This window comes from Anomaloglossus baeobatrachus, chromosome 5 (assembly GCF_048569485.1).
Source record: "Anomaloglossus baeobatrachus isolate aAnoBae1 chromosome 5, aAnoBae1.hap1, whole genome shotgun sequence".
NCBI lineage: Eukaryota > Metazoa > Chordata > Amphibia > Anura > Aromobatidae > Anomaloglossus > Anomaloglossus baeobatrachus.
Window position 1 is genome coordinate 20,599,494 of NC_134357.1, and position 20,331 is coordinate 20,619,824.

General features: G+C 44.6%; 1 protein-coding gene across 1 annotated transcript; it reads left to right on the forward strand.

Moving 5' to 3' along the window:
- Positions 1-293: 293 nt before the first annotated feature.
- On the forward strand, positions 294-15,236 carry LOC142310668 (uncharacterized). Its single transcript, XM_075348251.1, has 7 exons — positions 294-334; positions 7,023-7,102; positions 7,814-7,993; positions 8,077-8,200; positions 8,284-8,690; positions 10,376-10,493; positions 14,181-15,236. Exons 2-7 carry the CDS (start codon positions 7,025-7,027, stop codon positions 15,182-15,184), a joined length of 1,911 nt encoding a protein of 636 aa, XP_075204366.1. The 5' UTR covers positions 294-334; positions 7,023-7,024; the 3' UTR covers positions 15,185-15,236.
- The last annotated feature ends 5,095 nt before the right edge of the window (positions 15,237-20,331 follow it).

Below are 20,331 nucleotides of genomic sequence, written 5' to 3' on the forward strand. Positions count from 1 at the left end.
AGTCTGTACAGGAACTGGCAGGGTCAGTTGCAGTACAAAACTTGTGTCAAAATGTTGTTCTAGAATGTCCGTCGTTGCTCTCTCGGGACACAGACGCAGCTGAACACTCGCACATTACACAAACACGACTCTGCTCCATGAAAAATATCACGTGAAGCCAAACCGACTTCAGCTCGTCCAGCGCGGATCACCGCTTATATACCCTGAGGCACCTGGCCATGTGACCCCCGACTCCTCCCCCACATGTGACTGATCACATGACTGTGACCTCAGCGCAGGTCCTGTCAGCACAGAGCAGCCGCATATCTAGTGCTGGGTTCTGCAGGCGCTGCAGGTATGTGGAGAGTCATCGTTACCGGACACAGGGACTGTTAACCCCTTCAGTGACGGCTTATTTTAGGCTTTATTAACACAGATGTTATATTCTTTTTTGTTGTTGTTTTTCCCTTGCGACATTCTCACACCCAGAGATGCTTTTATTTTTCTGTCATTGTAACTATGCGCTTGTGTGTATTTTTTTTCCTTTTTTTGCTGGACGTGAGATACTTTAGTATTACCGATCTCAGAAGGAAATCTCGAAAAAAATGACCCCCAACAAATATTTATTTTTAAACAGCACAAGAACTACCAGCTAGAAAAAATATTCAGAACCGCCCCGATATAAAGGAAAAATAGGAAAAGTAATAATAATAATATAATAATATTTATTCATTTATATAGCGCTATTAATTCCACAGCGCTTTACATACATCAGGAACACTGTCCCCATTGGGGCTCACAATCTAGAGTCCCTATCAGTGTGTTTTTGGAATGTGGGAGGAAACCTACACAAAGACGAGAACATACAAACTCCTTGCAGATGATGTCCTTGGTGGGATTTGAACCCAGGACCCCAGCGTTGCAAGACTGCAGTGCTAACCACTGAGCCACCACAAAACTGCAATGCTGACCACTGAGCCACCACAAGACTGCAGTGCTGACCACTGAGCCACCACAAGAATGCAGTGCTGACCACTGAGCCACCAGAAGACTGCACTGCTGTCCACTAGGCAACCACAAGACTGCAGTGCTAACCACTGAGCCACCACAAGACTGCAGTGCTAACCACTGAGCCACCACAAGGCTGCAGTGCTAACCACTGAGCCACCACAAGACTGCAGTGCTAACCAATACGAATTACTTTAAAAACAACAAACAAACAAACAAACAAAAAAGGGTAAAAACAACCTGCAAAGACAAAACACAATAGAGAGCAAGTTATGAAGCAGCAATATGTAGGACTGCGGGCAATTTATTACTGCAGTAGAGGGAAATGCCTTGAAAAATAAGCTATTAACCATGAAAACAGTATGACCATAAAGGAGAGTTATGCTATAAATGAGAGTCCAGACCTCCACTAAATGTGGAAGCCAAAATATATATAAATACTGAAAAAAAAAAAAAGAAAACCGATAGAGAGGCAAAATGGTAACAGTGGATCTAAGCACAAAGAATAGCACACACCAATGTATTAATACAGACCCAGATTCTTAGTATGGCCGGCTTGTTCCCCAGCCGGGCACACCAGCGCTCCTCGCTTGTCCGGCTTCCTTATATGTTATATTTTTGCATTTTACCGTACCTTTCGCTAATTATTTTTGATGGGGCATTGAGAAAAAAATGTAACAATTCTATTGTTTTCGTGTTTTAAATGTACGCTACTCACCCTTTATGGGTTGTTACCACTACTGCAAAAAATATGTACAGATTTCTTATTATGTGTGCATAATATTATGCACACATAATAAAATTACGCATATTTTTTTTATTATTATTATTTTTTTTAATATTAACACCTTTCAACAGTGGGTACCGAAAGTATTCAGACCCCCTTAAATTTTTCACTCTTTGTTTCATTGCAGCCATTTGGTACATTCAAAAAGTTCATTTTTTTCTCATTAATGTGCACTCTGCCCCCCCATCCCCCATCTTGACAGAAAAAAAACAGAAATGTAGACCTTTTGCAGATGTAGTAAACAAAAAAAACTGAAATCTCACATGGCCATAAGTATTCAGCCCCTTTGCTCAGTATTGAGTAGAGGCACCTTCCCTTTTGAGCTAGTGCAGCCATGAGTCTTCTTGGGATCCTGGATTTGGGGATCCTCGGCCATTCTTCCTTGCAGATCCTCTCCAGTCCCGTCAGGTTGGATGGTGAACGTTGATGGACGCCATTTTCAGGTTTCTCCAGACATGCTCAATTGGGTTTAGGTCAGAGCTCTGGCTGGGCCGGTCAGGAATGGTCACAGAGTTGTTCTGAAGCCAGTCCTTTGTTATTTTAGCTGTGTGCTTAGGGTCATTGTCTTGCTGGAAGGGGAACCTTCGGCCAAGTCTGAGGTCCAGAGCACTGTGGAGGAGGTTCTCTTCCAGGATATCTCTGTACTTGGCCGCATTCATCTTTCCTTCAATTGAAACTAGTCGTCCTGTTCCTGCAGCTGAAAAACACCCCCATAGCATCATGCTGCCACTGTGATGGAGGGCATGGGGCAAGCAGAGATTGTAGTCGTACGTGCAGGGAGAATGACAGGTCACAGCACAGCCTGTCATAACCCCTCGCCTCCCCGTTTCCGCACCACACACGGAAGGACTCTGTATCAGTATCAGGCGACACTATATTCACTTCGTCGGCACCGGTATTCTTCCAATAGGGGTTCCTTACATCTTTTCCTCTCATACATAATTTAGCAGCAGTCTGTATCTCTGGCACCTGGGCACTTTCTGTCACCTCTAGGCCTCTCCTTCCATCACTGCACTTCACACTGGCATGAACCAGGTCAAGAAGTCCGCTACACCACTTCACCCCACCCACAGGGGACGCTAACACATAAGAAGGACCGCAACAGACAGGGCTCTCCCATCCGTGTCCAGTCTATCCAGCCATACCCTTCTTCCTGAGGGCACACTGACCTTTCAGTGAGTGAAGAATTCGTTGAGTGTTAGCAGCCAGATGAAATGGATGCCAGGCCCCCGACCGTAGTATCAACCCCTCTCCTTGGGGGACGCTGTTGATCAATAGAGATCTTGCATGTCACGGCTGCAGGGGTGACCCGTAGGATCAGAATCGTCATGGTGGGGTTATTACTTGTAGATCTTCACAGAGACTCTCCTCTCTCCCCTTTCACATCCTGTTCTATATATACCATTCCATTCTCCTCCTGCTACTCTCTCCCTGACCACCCAGGTGCCAGGACAAACTGTGCTGTTACACTGCCACCTGGTGGCGCTATTACACAGTGTATTTACATTTTATTAAACAGGACAGCAGTGTGCCGGCTATACATGCAGGGGTGGGCCTAACCCTAAACCCCCCCTACACCACTATCATATTTCACTGTGGGGATTGTATTGGGCAGGTGATGAGCAGTGCCTGGTTTCCTCCACACATACCGCTTACAATTATCATCAGACAGTTCTATCTTTGTCTCATCAGACCAGAGAATCTTATTTCTCATAGTCTGAGATTCCTTCATGTGTTTTTTTGCAAACTCTATGCGGCTTTCATATGTCTTACACTGAGGAGAGGCTTCCGTCGGGCCACTCTGCCATAAAGGCCTGACTGGTGGAGGCTGCAGTGATAGGTGACTTTGTGGAACTTTCTCCCATCTACTTACTGTATCTCTGGAGCTCAGCCACAGTGATCTTGGGGTTCTTCTTGACCTCTCTCACCAAGGCTCTTCTCCCATGATTGCTCAGATGGCTGGACAGCCAGGTCTAGGAAGAGTTCTGATGGTCCCAAACTTCTTCCATTTAAGGATTATGGAGGCCACTGTGCTCTTAGGAACCTTGAGTACTGCAGAAATTCTTTTGTAACCTTGGCCAGATCTGTGCCTTACCACAATTCTGTCTCTGAGCTCCTTGGGCAGTTCCTTTGACCTCATGATTCTCATTCGGTCTGACATGCAGTGTGAGCTGTGAGGTCTTATATAGACAGGTGTGCGCCTTTCCAAATCACGTCCTATCAGTTTAATTACACACAGCTGGACTCCAATGAAGGAGCAGAACCATCTCAAGGAGGATCACAAGGACATGGACAGCATGTGACTTACATATGAGTGTCTGAGCAAAGGGGCTGAATACTTATGACCATGTGATATACTGAGCAAAGGGGCTGAATACTTATGACCATGTGATATTTCAGTTTTTCTTGTATAATAAATTTGCAAAAATTTCTACATTTCTGTTTTTATTTGTCAAGATGGGGGATGGGGAGCAGAGTGCACATTAATGAGGATTTACCAAATGGCTGCAATGAAACAAAGAGGGAAAAATTTGAAGGGGTCTGAATATTTTCCGTATCCACTGTACCCTAGTGTGAGCGAACGCAAATATGTGATTACTCTAGTCACCTGACCACTGCAGCCTGTGACTGGTCCTGGTTACTTCCGAACAGAGCAGACATTGTTTCCGGAGTCGGCACAGACCTCCGGAGCCGCCTGTGCAAGATCCACTGAAGGGTGAGTATGCGTCTGATCATTATTTTAAAAACAAGCCTAGAAATAAATTTGTTCCAGTGTCGGACAGACCCTTTAATTTATATAGTATTTATATAGTATTATATATAATAATAATAATAATAATAATAATAATATAGTGAGGTTCCTTTTTCTGGAGCCATATTGAACTTTTGAAAAGTTTCCAGTAATAAAGTAATATTTAAAACATGTTTTTATTTTCTGACAAGACGTAAGAAAAATGCCTTGTTAAGATCATGCTAAATTAAATAATTAAATTTATTAATTAATTTATTTATTTTTTAAAGGTTAAGCCATCATTTAATGCTAGAGACCACATCTGTTTTTACTGGGGTTTTTTTTTTTTTAAGTAATTGTGATCAAATCCCTGCAGAGTTGGATAGTGGGGGCGCTCGCGCTGCTGTACAGGGTTGAATAGTGAAGGGGGAACGAAGTACTGAATTAGCGTTGTGACGCCTTCATTCTGAGGATTGTGGGAGGATCCACAAGTCAGATCCCCAACTTTCAGGTACCACCTAGTGTCATCGACACTCAGCATGTGACAAATAAACCTTTGTGTGTGCGTCTAATTAAATTAGAGAGACCACGTATGTATGTATAAGACAAGCCCTCCCTGAGACAATAAGGTATCAGAAGTAGTTCTCTCCAAATCTCCAAAAAAGAAGTGTTTAAGGCTATGTGCACACTTACCGGATTTTGCCGCGGATTTGCTGCATGTTTCGCTGCAGAAAATGTTCATAACATCTCTGCAGTGAATCACCAGCAAATCCTATGGAGAAAAAAAATCCTGTGCGCACTGGGCGGAATTTGACAGCTGCATGTTTTGCTGCGAAAATCCCGCAGCAAAAACAAGTGCATGTCACTTCTTTTCCGCAGGTAGCTGCGGGTTTTCCCTAAACTAATGTAAAAATCACGCAGGGAACAGCTTGCGGAAAAACCGCACCAAATCCGCACCAATTCCGCACCAAATCCGCAACAAAACTCGACAATCCGCATGCGGATTTGGGTGCGGATTTGGGTGCGGATTTTTTCCGCAGGTGATAAGATCTTTGAGAGCCTGCGGAATTTACGCAAGGAAATTTCATTTCCCAGTGCGCACATAGCCTATTACATCTCGGCTTTCTGAGATCTAAGGCTATGTGCGCACTGGGAAATGAAATTTCCTTGCGTAAATTCCGCAGGCTCTCAAAGATCTTATCACCTGCGGAAAAAATCCGTACCCAAATCCGCACCCAAATCCGCATGCGGATTGTCGCGTTTTGTTGCGGATTTGGTGCGGAATTGGTGCAGATTTGGTGCGGTTTTTCCGCAAGCTGTTCCCTGCGTGATTTTTACATTAGATTAGGGAAAACCCGCAGCTACCTGCGGAAAAGAAGTGACATGCACTTGTTTTTGCTGCGGGATTTCCGCAGCTAAACATGCAGCTGTCAAATTCTGCCTAGTGCGCACAGGATTTTTTTTCTCCATAGGATTTGCTGGTGATTCACTGCAGAGATGTTATGAACATTTTCTGCAGCGAAACATGCAGCAAATCCGCGGAAAATCCGCGGCAAAATCCGGTAAGTGCGCACATAGCCTAAATCTGCGCACGCGCCGCTCCCACGGCCATTTTCTTGAAGTCTATTGGCTGGCTCAATGGGGCCTGCAGCCCACCAGCAGGTTCAATGGGGTCCGCTGCCCACTGGCAGGCTCAATGGCTACATCCCTTAGCCCCTAGTATCGTTGACCCATCTGAGCCGTGACACCGCCACAACAGCCCTGAGCCACAGTATCACCGACCCTTCTGAACCGAGACACCACCGTAACATCCCCGAGCCACAGTATCGCTGACTCTTCTGAGCCACGACACCGCCTCAACAGCTCCAAGCCATAGTATCGCCAACCCTTCTGAGTTTCAACACTGCAACATCCCCAAGCCACAGTATCGCTGACTCTTCTAAGCCGCGGCACCTCCACAACAGCCCTGAGCCACAATATCATCGACCCTTCTGAGCCGAGACACCACCGCAACATCCCCGAGCCACAGTATCGCTGACTTTTCTGAGCCGCGACACCGGTTCAACAGCTCCAAGCCATAGTATCGCCAACCCTTCTGAGTCTCAACACCGCCGCAAAAACCCAGAGCCACAGTATTGGCTCCGTCCTGTGACCACGCTCCATCACGCCGACCCAGTAACCTTTATCTGGCTAATAAGATGCACCGCCATTTTCAACCCAGGTTTGGGGGGGGGGAATGCGTCTTATAATCCGGAAGTGGGACCCTCACTCGAGTATAAGCCGAGGTGGACTTTTTTATCATAAAAAAAATGTGATGAAAAACTCGGCTTATACTCGAGTATATACGGTATGTGTTTTAGGTTTTGTACCGAACCCTTTCTTAAAACTGAACTACTTAATTTAGATGTTTCCCCTTATGATCTCTGTTATTTTGCATGATTTTACATGTGTTCATCTTTTTCATATAGCTCATATGATATTGTCTATATAACATAATTTTCCTAATTGATCCATCAGGGATGGATAAATACCGAGACAAGATGGCAGAGAGGATATTACACCTGACCCTAGAGATTCTCTTCTGGCTTACTGGAGAGGTAATGTGGCATCATCAGAATCCCTCACATCATAATTATGTATGGTAATAACTAGTAATGAGCGATTCGATGCATTAGCTGAACTCAATTCGAGCAATGTGATATTTGCTTTGTATAAATAGGTTAAAATGACTGAAATGTTCACATTGTAGAATAGTGCATCAGCCACAGTGGGCTCACAACCTTAGGTATGACTGTCAGGGTTTCCCCATAATAACTTACAGTTATCACATGTCATAAAATATCTTACCTAATCAGGAGGGACAATCATAACCTGTACGAAAGAAGAAGCTGGAAATGCAGCAGCCATTTTATGGTGAATCTGGAAAGAGAAGATATCAGAGCTTAGGTTAGAGATAGCAAGAGAGAGAGAAGAAAGACTGAAGAAACTGTACAGATATTGTGTGACACCACACCAGCGAAGAACAGATACGATCCAATTACCCATAGCCAGATAAGCTGAGGTCACAATGACATTAGTCCTAGGAGACCGCAGAGTTTCACACACATCTTTTTTCAGGCAGTCGAAGACTTTGGAGTAATTTTGAATCACTGTAAATCGAATGGTCTGGCAAAATCTGGCAATGCCGACAAATTCAAATTGCAACAGATTTGCTCATCTCTAGTAATAACAGATGGATCTGACTGGAGAGATGAAAGGTCCTGTAACTGTCTGTAGTGAGATTTTTTACTCTGTCTCTCCATACACAGGATTACACGATAGTCAAGAAGACCTCTAGTGATCGCTGTCAGGTCAATGTGTCTGAAGGATGGGAAGGAACCCTAAGTGCAATCCCAGGATCTCCACCGCACCCCCAGATAGATGAGGACATCAATGACCAGAAGATCCTAGAACTCATCTACAAGATGATTGAGCTGCTGACTGGAGAGGTGACACTGCTGGGAATGCTGGGACACTATACAGTAACGCTATAAAAGGGATCGGGGGATGACGGTATCATTGTATGTGTCAGGTTCCTATAAGGTGTCAGGACGTCACCGTCTATTTCTCCATGGAGGAGTGGGAGTATCTAGAAGAACACAAGGATCAGTACAAGGACGTCATGATGGAGGAGAATCCACCCCACACATCACCAGGTAATAGACAGGACTAAATACACACGGACTATAATTATCTGTGGGTAAGGAATTAATTGACTTCATGTATGTGCTTCCTACAGTTCTATCCACTAAGAGGACAACACCAGAGAGATCTACCCATCCTCTGCTTCCTCTCGATCATCAGGTAGATGGAGACGGAGAATCAATTGACTCCCTATATGAGTTTCCTACAGTTGTATCTTATGAGAGGACAACACCGGAGAGATGTCCCCGTCCTTTTCTTCCTTTGGATCATCAGGTAGACGGAGATAGAGAATCAATTGACTCCCTGTATGAGCTTCCTACAGTTCCATCCACTAAGAGGAGAACACTGGAGAGATGTCCATATCCTCTTCTTCCTCTGGATCATCAGGTAGATGGAGACGGAGAATCAAATGAGTCCCAGTATGTGCTTCCTACGGTTGTATCCACTAAGAGGACAACACCGGAGAGATGTCCCCACCCTCTTCTTCCTCTAGATCATCAGGTAGATAGAGACGGAGATTATTTAATCTTTCCTATGATGTATGAAGGTCTTGTTTCATTGTTTCATCCAACAAGATTCCCACAATTACATCTGTCTACAGTGCCATGCACAGGCCTTCATAATACATAAAAGATACACAAGGTAAGATAGAAACCAAAGAGATCATTTTCTTATTCTTATGACACAATTTGTGATTGAGAGAACATATTTAAACAAAAAATAGAGCAAGACAAGATCCTTAAAACCTTCGAACTCTGGCGTTAAAAATAAATTCTGTACTTTTTGTTTTAGAAGATGCACCACAAATTTAGAGAGAGAGAGAAAAAAAATTTAGGGGTGAAAATGGATTCTGTCTTATAATTTGGTTGTATCTTACTGGTTGAGGGGGCGGCAGCAGTGGTGGAGCGGGGTCACAGGAGGAAGTGGCGGTGTTGGAGTACGGCGATGCTGTGGTGGGTGTCCTGGCGATGCAGTAGCCATCCTGGCGAAGCAGGAGGCATTGTGAGGCAGGAGCCATCCCCACTGACTGTATGTAAAAAAAAGTCGGCGGTGCGAGCTTCAAAGAAATGATGCCCAGAGTTGACGTGTCACAGATTGAGCCTCCAGCTCAAAGACAAGCCGAGATCTCATCTGCACACGAGCCATTTTCTGTAAGTCCGCTGCTTGAAGATCAATGGGACGGAGGTAGCACGTGCACAGATGAGATCTCGGCTCGTCATTGAGCCGAGAGCTCAATCTGAGCATGCACTGACTCCGAGGACCACTTCTTTGAACCCTGCATTGCCAACATTTTTTTTACATACAGTCAATGGGGATGGTTCCTGTCTCGCAATGCCTATTGCTTCACTGGGATGGCTCCTGTTTTGCTGGTACACCCGCTGCACCGCCCGCTCCGGCCTTGTAATTGCTGCTGTTTCACCCTACTCCTGCCACTGCAACTCAGTGGGGAAAATGCCTCCTGTGACCCCACTCAACCGCATGCCCCCAGCCCCTGGTAAGCTACAACCGGATTTTAAGGGGCACTTTGCACACTACGACATCACAAGCCAATGCTGCGATGCCGAGCGCGATAGTCCCCGCCCCCCTCGCAGCTGCAATATCATGGTGATAGCTGCCGTAGCAAACATTATCGCTATGGCAGCTTCACATGCACTCACCTGCCCTGCGACGTCGCTCTGGCCGGCGAACCGCCTCCTTCCTAAGGGGACGGGTCGTGCGGCGTCATAGCGACATCACACGGCAGGCGGCCAATAAAAGCGGAGATGAGCGGGACGTAAACATCCCGCCCACCTCCTACCTTCCGCATTGCCGGACGAGACTCAGATAGATGTTGCTCGCTCTTGCGGCTTCACACAGCGATGTATACTGCCACAGGAACGAGGAACAACATCGTAACATCGGTCTTTCCCAATTCATGGAAATGGCCGACGCTACACCGATGATACGATTACGACGCTTTTGCGCTCGTTAATTGTATCAAAAATGCTTTGCACACTACGATGTCGACAGCAACGCCGGATTTGACCCCACCGACATCGCACCTGCGATGTCGTAGCGTGCAAAGTGCCCCTAAGACGTACGCCCAATTTTTCTTCCAAATTTTTGGGAGGAAAGTGTGTCTTATAATACGAAAAATATGGTAAGTCTCCAATAATGTTTTGTCCTTTACAATATTTTTTTCACAGCTTTCCAATCAGGACGAAGATCTGAACCATAGTCCAATTATAAAAATAGAAATAGAGGAGATGGATGTGTGGGATGATGAGCAGTGTAAAGAGGAGATTCCTGCAGATAACTGCTTGGGTGAGTCATGGCCACAGGTTAGATTCAGATGTTACTGATTGCGTTACATGTTTAATGTAATCTGTCTTACAGGTTTAGTGATTAATAAATTATATTATTTTGTTATAGTGATTGGTAATAATGTTTAAACCTTTAATTTTATAATGAGAGTGAAAAATAAGTTAAAAAAATAAATTTGTATTTGCTAGAGCTATAGTAAACAGCTGACCGGAGATGGTTCACGAAAGAATAGGTGTGCTAGTAGCCAGGACACTGTGACTCTTCACCACTCCATCACCGCTAGGCTGGTGGTGTTATCCGGATTATAGTCTAATATATAAAGCTGAGTGTATGTACTGTATGTGTGTGTGTGTGTATGTCCGCTAAAGGTATTTGCACCGTCGCATGTACAATCACAAAATTTTGCACAGACACCCCATTTGACTCAGGGAACGTCATAGACTATGTTTTCAGGGAAATTTTAACCCCGCGATTTAGTTATTTGCCAAAAAAACCTGTCTTCATTAAAGTTAATGGAGCTGAGAGCCACAATGCAGTCAGAACTTCAGAAGAATGCCCAGCCACACCCTTGAATGGAATGTTGGCATGTCACAATGCAGCCAGTGAAAGAGACAGACAGGGAAAGAAAAAGGGAAAGAGACAGACACAGGGAAAGAGACAGACACGGGGAACGAGACAGACACGGGGAACGAGACAGACACGGGGAACGAGACAGACACGGGGAACGAGACAGACACGGGGAACGAGACAGACACGGGGAACGAGACAGACACGGGGAACGAGACAGACACGGGGAACGAGACAGACACGGGGAACGAGACAGACACGGGGAACGAGACAGACACGGGGAACGAGACAGACACGGGGAACGAGACAGACACGGGGAACGAGACAGACACGGGGAACGAGACAGACACGGGGAACGAGACAGACACGGGGAACGAGACAGACACGGGGAACGAGACAGACACGGGGAACGAGACAGACACGGGGAACGAGACAGACACGGGGAACGAGACAGACACGGGGAACGAGACAGACACGGGGAACGAGACAGACACGGGGAACGAGACAGACACGGGGAACGAGACAGACACGGGGAACGAGACAGACACGGGGAAAGAGACAGACACGGGGAAAGAGACAGACACGGGGAAAGAGACAGACACGGGGAAAGAGACAGACACGGGGAAAGAGACAGACACGGGGAAAGAGACAGACACGGGGAAAGAGACAGACACGGGGAAAGAGACAGACACGGGGAAAGAGACAGACACGGGGAAAGAGACAGACACAGGGAAAGAGCTAGACAGGGAAAGAGATATAGAAACAGACAAAGAGTTAGAGCGAGAGACAGACAGACACAGAGAGAGAGAGAGAGACAAACAGAGAGGAAACAGACTGAGACTGGGAGAGAAACAGAGAGACAGTTACTATCCCGGGCAACGTCGAGTGCTACAGCTAGGGGTGAATAAATGGGATAAGACAATATTTTTGCTGCAGTTGTACAATGCAATAAAAAGGCATAAAAAATGCAGCAAAAACATTTTTTAGATATTTTCCAACATATACCAAATAACAGCAACAAAGCTTCCAAATAAGGATGTCAGAGTAAATACAATACATGGAAAACAAAGACAAATGAAAAATTAGGAACTAAATCATATTAAAGGGATTGTCCACTACTTGGACAACCTCTTCTCATTCCCAATGTTTGACCCTATTAAAATAAAAAAAAGTTATACTCACCTTCTGTGCCGGCATAGTTCCAGTGGTGTTATTGTCAACGTTCCTAGGGCCTACGTGAAGTTGTGACGTCTTCAAGCACCAGACCAAGTCACCGTCGATTTTTCTCTCCCACCTTCGGACAAATGATTAATCAACAGGAAGTGAGTGGCAAGCCCAAGTACTCACTTTCTGTTTAGTCATTTGTCCAAAAATGGGAGAGAGAAACCGGCAGTGATTGGGTCTGGTGCTCACTAGACGTCACAACTTCACGTGAGCCCCGGGAACATGGGGCTGTCACCACTGGAACCGTGCCGGAAAGGGGAGGTGATTATAAGCTTTTTTTATTTGAATATCGCCAAACATTGGGAATGAGAAGGGGTTGTCCAAATAGTGGAGAACCCCTTTAGAGTTATTTTCCACTTGAAAGAAACTGGACCCCAAATGCTCTAATATACCTGAAATAGTAAACAGAGCAGGTACCAGTAAAATGTTTGCACATTACTGAATATTTATGCACTTTTGTAAATTATTTAGTGCTGAAACCAAATATTAGAAATTATTTTTTTTATTTTCAAGGCACAAGTTGAAAAAAAAAGCACCTGTTTGAATACCGTGAGTGGTACGGTTTGCAAAATTTGGTCTTTTGGGAGAGTTTGTTAGACTTTGGCTCCTGAAGGACATAGTGAATCTGTAATAGAAAAAAAAAACATCTAAAAGGACAAGGCCCTAAAATCTTGAAAATCAAGGAGCACCTTGTAGGATTTATTTTAATAAATATGTACAAAAATAAATTACATCTCTAGTTTTGTTTTTAATTCCTGTGTAACACCTAAAAGATTAACTACTGTACTTTTTGTTTTAGAAGATGCACCGGATTATAAGACGCATCCCAAATTTAAAGGATAAAAGGGAAAATAAAATATGGGGTCTGTCTTATAATATGGTTATGTCTTACTGGAGGGGGGAGGCGGCAACTGTGGTGGAGCGGGGTCACAGAAGGCGAGGTGGTGCTGGAGTAGGGTAATGCTGCTGGAGGTGTGGCGGATGTCCCAGATGCTGTGAGGCAGGAGGAGCATGCAGAAACTGTCGGTGGTGCGGGCTTCAAAGAAATTGCAGCCGGAGTCGTCACCTGCGTAGATGGAGCTCTCAGCTCAATGAAAAACCGAGATCTCATCTGCACAGACGCCACCTCCGGGCGCCATTTTCCTTAAGTCCGCTGCAGGGAGATCAATGGGCTGGAGGCGGCGCCTGCGCAGATGGGATCTTGAGCCGAGCGTTCCATCTGTGCACGCGCTGACTCTGGTTGCCCTTATTTGAAGCCTGCACCGCCGACATTTGCAGAATGACGGTCCCCAGAGCATAGCCTGCAGCACAGGGCACCGCCCGCAGCACAGTGCCCATGGCTCGCAGCATCTCCTGTGACCAATCACCACCTCCCCCCGTTAGGCTACATTTTAAGACGCACCCCTCATTTTCCTCCCACATTTTTGGGAGGGAAAGTGCATCTTATAATCCAAAAAGTACAGTCATTTTCAAAGTAAAGTTTTGAATAACTTGAGGTGTGCCTCTTTTTAAAATGCATTGATTTATAATGGGTTCCTAATATATAGGCGTTTTTAAGCCACCTCAGAATTGATTTGGTCCCTAAAGAAAATACGTTTTGTAAAATTTTCTTGAAAAAGCTTAAAATTGCTATTAAATTTAGAGTCTTAAACCATACTAACAGTCTCAAAGGTATAAAAAGATGTAATGGCTTTTATCTCGATTAAATAAAGTAAACACAACACGTAGAAGAAAATTTATCACAGAAATAAAGCATAATCTCAGAATCAATTGGATAAGTAAAAAGGCATTGCCATATACTGTAAAGTGATAGATATAATATGAAGTATAGAAAGACCTATAGAGTACAAAGTTATATTATTCAAAAATAGTAACATTCATTTTTATTTTGGACAGATAACTTAACTAGGAGCTTGGAGAAACATCTGATCTCTTTAGATTTTAAAGAAGAGGATTCTGATGTCATACAATACACACATCAAGAACATGGCATTTTTCCAGATATAGCCTCAGCCCTTCACAACAAAAATGTACCATCTGATCCATTTAACCAGGTCCTATCTTCTCATTTAGCACAGACTGTTAAGGAAAATGAACTTCACCGTGGCGGTATGAATCAACAAAGATTTCAAAAAAGAGAAAAGTTATTTATATGTTCAGAATGCGGGAAATGGTTTCACCAAATGTCTGATCTTGTTAGACATGAGAGAAGTCATGCAAGGGAGAAGCCATATTCATGTTCAGAATGCCAGAAATGTTTTTATCAGAAATCGCATCTCGTTACACATCAAAGAAGTCACACAGGAGAGAAGCCGTATTCATGTTCAGAATGTGATAAATGTTTTAACCACAAATCAAATCTTGTTAGACATCAGAGAATTCACACAGGGGTAAAGCCATACACATGTTCAGAATGTGGGAAACGTTTTGCAGATCAATCAAATCTTGGTAAACATGAGAGAAGTCACAAAGGGGAAAAGCCATATTCATGTTTTCAATGTTCAAAATGCTTTATGCATAAATCCGATCTTCGTATACATCAAAGAACTCATACAGGGGAGAAACCATATTCATGCACAGTATGCGGAAAATGTTTTGCACAACAGTCAGATCGTATTAAGCACGAGAAAAGTCACAAAGACGGGAAGCTTTATTCATGTTTAGAATGTGGAAAATATTTTAGCCAAAAAGCCCATTTTTCTATACATAAGAGAAGTCACACGGGAGAGAAGCCATATCCATGTTCCGAATGTGGGAAATATTTTTTCCAGAAATCGCATCTTACTACACATCAGAGAAGTCATACAGGAGAGAGGCCATTTTCATGTCCAGAATGTGAGAGATGTTTTTCACGGAAATCAATTCTTCTTAAACATCAGAAAAGTCACAAGGGGAAGTAGCAGTTTTCTTTTATACTTGTTTTACTCACAAATCATACAAAAATTTTACAGTCAGAGCATTATTCATTAATAAAAATTGTATTAAAATATTTCCAATTATTAAAATGTATATTGTTACAATGTATTTGGGCTCATCTTTTATTTGTTGGTTATTCAATTATAGCCTTAGGACTTATGGAGTTCAGGGAGATTTTAAGGCATTTTGCATATAGAGAAGGGAGAATTACACAATAGATCCAAGATATTCTGCAGTTTGGTAGGAGACATTCTGGTTTTAAAGATAATCATTCCATATGGTATAGTCATATAAAATATATTATGTCAATAAGGCAAGGTAGAAGTACTCCTGCATGATAGGACAGTGGTCTAATGTAGCAATATGTGGCTATGATGTACTACTGATCTTCAAAAAGGCTACAGGCCGCTTTACACGCTGCGACATCGCTCAAGCGATCTCGTTGGGGGTCACGGAATTTGTGACGCACATCCGGTCGCTTTAGCGATGCCGTTGCGTGTGACACCTATGAGCGATTTTGCATCGTCGCTAAAACGTGCAAAATCGCTCATCGGTGACATGGGGGTCCATTCTCGAATATCGTTGCTGCTGCAGTAACGATGTAGTTCGTCGTTCCTGCGGCAGCACACATCGCTCCTTGTGACACCGCAGTAACGAGGAACCTCTCCTTACCTGCATCCCGCCCGCAATGCGGAAGGAAGGAGGTGGGCGGGATGTTCGTCCCGCTCATCTCCGCCCCTCCACTTCTATTGGGTGGCGGTTCAGTGACGCTGCTGTGACGGCGCTGTGACACTGAACGAACCACCCCCTTAGGAGGCGGTTCGCCGGTCACAACGACGTCGCTAGGCAGGTAAGTAGTGTGACGGGTCCGTGCGATGTTGTGCGCCATGGGCAGCGATTTGCCCGTGTCGCACAACCGATGGGGGCGGGTACCCACGCTAGCGATATCGGTCACGATATCGCAGCGTGTAAAGCGGCCTTTTCTCCAGGGATAGCTGGTACTGGAGATCATGACATCTGTGACACTGAGAAAATAATCGCTTATGGGAGCTGCCCCATAGAGTAATATTGGTCCGAGTGGAATGCGATTTTTTTTATCGCATTCCACTCCCACCATTTTTCTCGATGTGTGTCCTAGGCCTTAGCACATGGCTGCCTGAGCTGTCCTTAATGGTTCTACGATTATGGTGTCAGAGGTGTTTGCTGGGTCACTACAGTAACCTGAGACAGACAGTCACGTAGAGAACCGGCCATAGGAGAAGGACGCAAGACTCCGCACTCGAGCCAGAACTGGTCAGTAAGATTGAGTTTGCTGTTCACCAATACACAAGTCTTTTTCAATAACTTTTATGCAGTGTTTTATTAATTAGTATATAACTGTCCCTTTTGTTTCCTTTGCCCAAGTACATGACCTTACAGTTATCTACATTGATCTTCAATTCAATTGTTTAGGTGCCAAATATTTTAATCACTAATATCATATCTGTGTATGAGATACTCCAGACTCTCCCCAAACAGATGATGTTGGAGGAAAAAAAAAAAAAAATCGGCATGTTGGAACTCTAAGGCTATGTGCCCACGGGGACAGTGTCCTGCAGTTATATCCGCAGGACATTCCGCAGGTGCTCCCAGAAATCCGCAACAGAACTTTCTCTGTTTCAATGCTGCGGATATACAGCGGAATGTCCCGCGGATATGGTGCGGGCATTCTGCGTTGAGGATACAGTACCATGGCTTCGGCACTGCATCCTCAATGCAGAACAAGTGCTGCAGTGATCGGGGTGCTCATACTTACCTCCATCATGCAGCACCTCGCTTTCCGGCGGCCGGGTCACTGTCAGCGTCTGGTGCACTGTGCTGGAGGTGGGCGGGCCTGAACTAGCTCCGGCTGTCACATGACCGGAGCTCGTGCAGGCCCCGCCCACCTCTTCCTTCCTGTACCTGGCTGGATCCACCGCGCTGCTGTACACCGGACGGAGAAAGTGACTCGGGTGTCTATCAAGGCAGGTAAGTATATGGGACCCTGCGGAGAAATCCGCAACAATAATTGACATGCTGCAGATTTTTCCGCACGAAAATCCACACGATTTCCGCTGCGGAAAAATTCGCAGCGTGTGCACAGCATTTCCCAAATGCCATAGAAATGGCTGGGGAGTAGCTGTGCTGCAGATTTTTGGAAAATACGCGGCTTTTCCGCAAGAAATCCGCGGCAAAATCCGCGCATTTTCCGCAGCGTGGGCACATAGCCTAATATTCTATATTAAAATTAGTAGAGAACACAAACACGCTCGGCCGAGGAGTTCATTCCTATGTATGGAAGATAAACTATTCTTTGGCCGACTGCTATGTAATATGTAACAGTATAACAGCGACAGAGGCATATTCATTAAGTGAAACACTGAATGTCTTCACTTATTCACATGTGTATTCTTGAAGGGAATGTTCATTGTCACGCTAGGTACCGTGGAAGTACCAAGTGAATGGCGAAAGGGAAGGGAAACTCTGTGTCTAGGTAAGCAGGAGATGGTAACCCCTGACCAAGCCTACCACTGGGCCCTGGCTTCCCTCACCACCCTAGATAGGTGTCATGCTAGGTGTAAGGATGTATCAAGCGAACGCCGAAAGGGTAGAGAAACACTATGTCTAGGAAAGGAGGAGATGGTGACCTGTTATGATTCAGGGACCGAGGAGGATCAAAAAAATGCGGAATCCCAAAAAGGTAACAGAGTGGCTGGAACCTTAACGGACTGCAGACCTAATCCTGACACAACTAACAGTAGCCATGGGGCGTGCCTACGATGACCTGGACGCCTCAACAAAGCCGGAGAACTAAATAATCTCACAGATAGAAATATAAAAAAGCTAATCTGCCTCGGAGTAGTCCCCAAAGATAGATAGCCCCCCCACATGTACACATGTAAAGGCTACGGTGATATAGAAAAATACAATACAAAGCCAGAAAAGACAGATTCAGCAAAGGTGAGGCCCAAACTATCTTGATAGGAAAGGATAGGAAAGAGCAACTGTCTACAGCCGTAAAAACCCTAATATATATCAGCACTACTGATATGGAAAAATCCTGAGGTCACACAACCTCTCACCCACTGTACCAGCACTCAGATGTTACTGGGATCCAAAAACACTAATACAGATGAGGGACTGAATTAATACCAAGCATGACAAACACAATACCTTGCAGAATCATGGAGCTAAGTATACAGACACTCCCAGCAGGGAATGATCCCATTCCACCAAAAAGTCCACACAGACAAAATAGGAATCAAGCATTAGTATCAAAGCAGAAAAAGCAAGAAAGTGGAAAACAAATAGCAGAGGTACAAAGACCACTTATCTGAGAGGAGTTCTGGAAGTGAGCAGGGCTGGTTACAGAATGTCCTTAACACACAAGAGCAATTGACCACCGGCAAGTAACAAGAGAAAACTACTCAGTTATATAGTCCCAATCTGACCCTGACTGCCAGTCCTCTGCAGGTGTGTCGCTTTCATTCCACACATCAACTGCACAGCCAGCATTGACCACAAGAGGGAGCCCCAAACTGGAAAACATATTCACAACAGTGACCCATGACCAAGCCTACCGCTGGGCCCTGGCTTCCCTTACTGCCTAGATAGGTTTTGCACCTATGCACCGAGCAGGATGCCTGACCCTATAATCTAGACAAAAATATTAACGGCCCTCCCAAATATGTAGTGTGAACAGGTGCATAACTGAATATGAGATATAACTACAAAAAAGACAGTTGCACTTTGTAATGCTAAAGCATGCAACTCATGAATGTAATAATATATACATGCATTACTGATAAAGGAAATCTAAGAAAAAATGGAGATATTTAGCATACAAAAATGGCCATTTTTATATCTGCCCAGTAGCCACATCAAGGCAATCTCACATACTGGATACCTACTCTGAATTGAAGCCTCTCTCTGGGTTTAAAACATAGCACATACATAGGATACCAAATATACCAAGCAGGAATGATAGAAGGTCAGGGAGTGGTTTGCACCTTCTATAGCCGGACACCACAGGACTTTCTGTCAACCGTGGCACACCTGTGAAACACATGTGACGTCACCATTAGAAACATTTTTTTTTACTTTTTTTGCAACCAGCCATAAAGAACTATATGCATTTTTTTTAGTCTTTTTTTGCAACCAGCCAAGTGGCTTTAGAAGTCAAATGGTACAAAATTCTTCAACGAAACTCAGCTGCATAAATAATGTTTAGTCTCAATTACATTAAAAAAGTCCCCCCATAAGGTGGAAAAAACCTTTGAATTTCTTTAATTCTGTTTTCACAGGTGCAGAACATTGAAAATGTTGGCAGTGTCAGATCTGTCTCATGACACCAGAAACCATGAAACCAGATGTGTTCAACAGCTTTAGTGTCATAAAAGTCTGTGATGGTGCGAATGGTTTGATGAAAAAGTGTTAGGGGTACTTTGCATGCTGCAACATCGCTAGCCGATGATAGCGATGCCGAGCGCGATAGCATCCGCCCCCGTCGAACATGCGATATCTTGTGATAGCTGCCGTAGCGAACATTATCAGCTTCACACGCACTTACCTGCCCTGCGACGTCGCTCTGGCCGGTGATCTGCCTCCTTCCTAAGGGGGCAAGTCGTGCGGCGTCACAGCGATGTCACACGGCAGGCGGCCAGTAGAAGCGGAGGGGCGGAGATGAGCGGGACGTAAATATCCCGCCCACCTCCTTCCTTCCGTATAGCCGCTGGAGGCAGGTAAGGAGATGTTCCTCGCTCCTGCGGCTTCATGCACAGCGATGTGTGCTGCCGCAGGAACGAGGAACAACATCGTACCTGTCGCTGTAGCAACATTATGAAAATGACCGACACTACACAGATCACCGATTTACGACTCTTTTGCGATCGTTTATCGGTGCTTCTAGGCTTTACACGTTGCGACGTCGTTACCGGCGCCGGATGTGCGTCACTTTCAATTTGACCCCGACAATATCACAGTTGCGATGTCGCAACGTGCAAAGTACCCCTTAGATTTTGTTTGCTTTTTTACAGAGTTTATTTTATTATTTTATTAATTTGTTTTTCTTTTCTTTTTTTTTTTAAGTTGCCTGAATTTTTTCTTTTTGGAG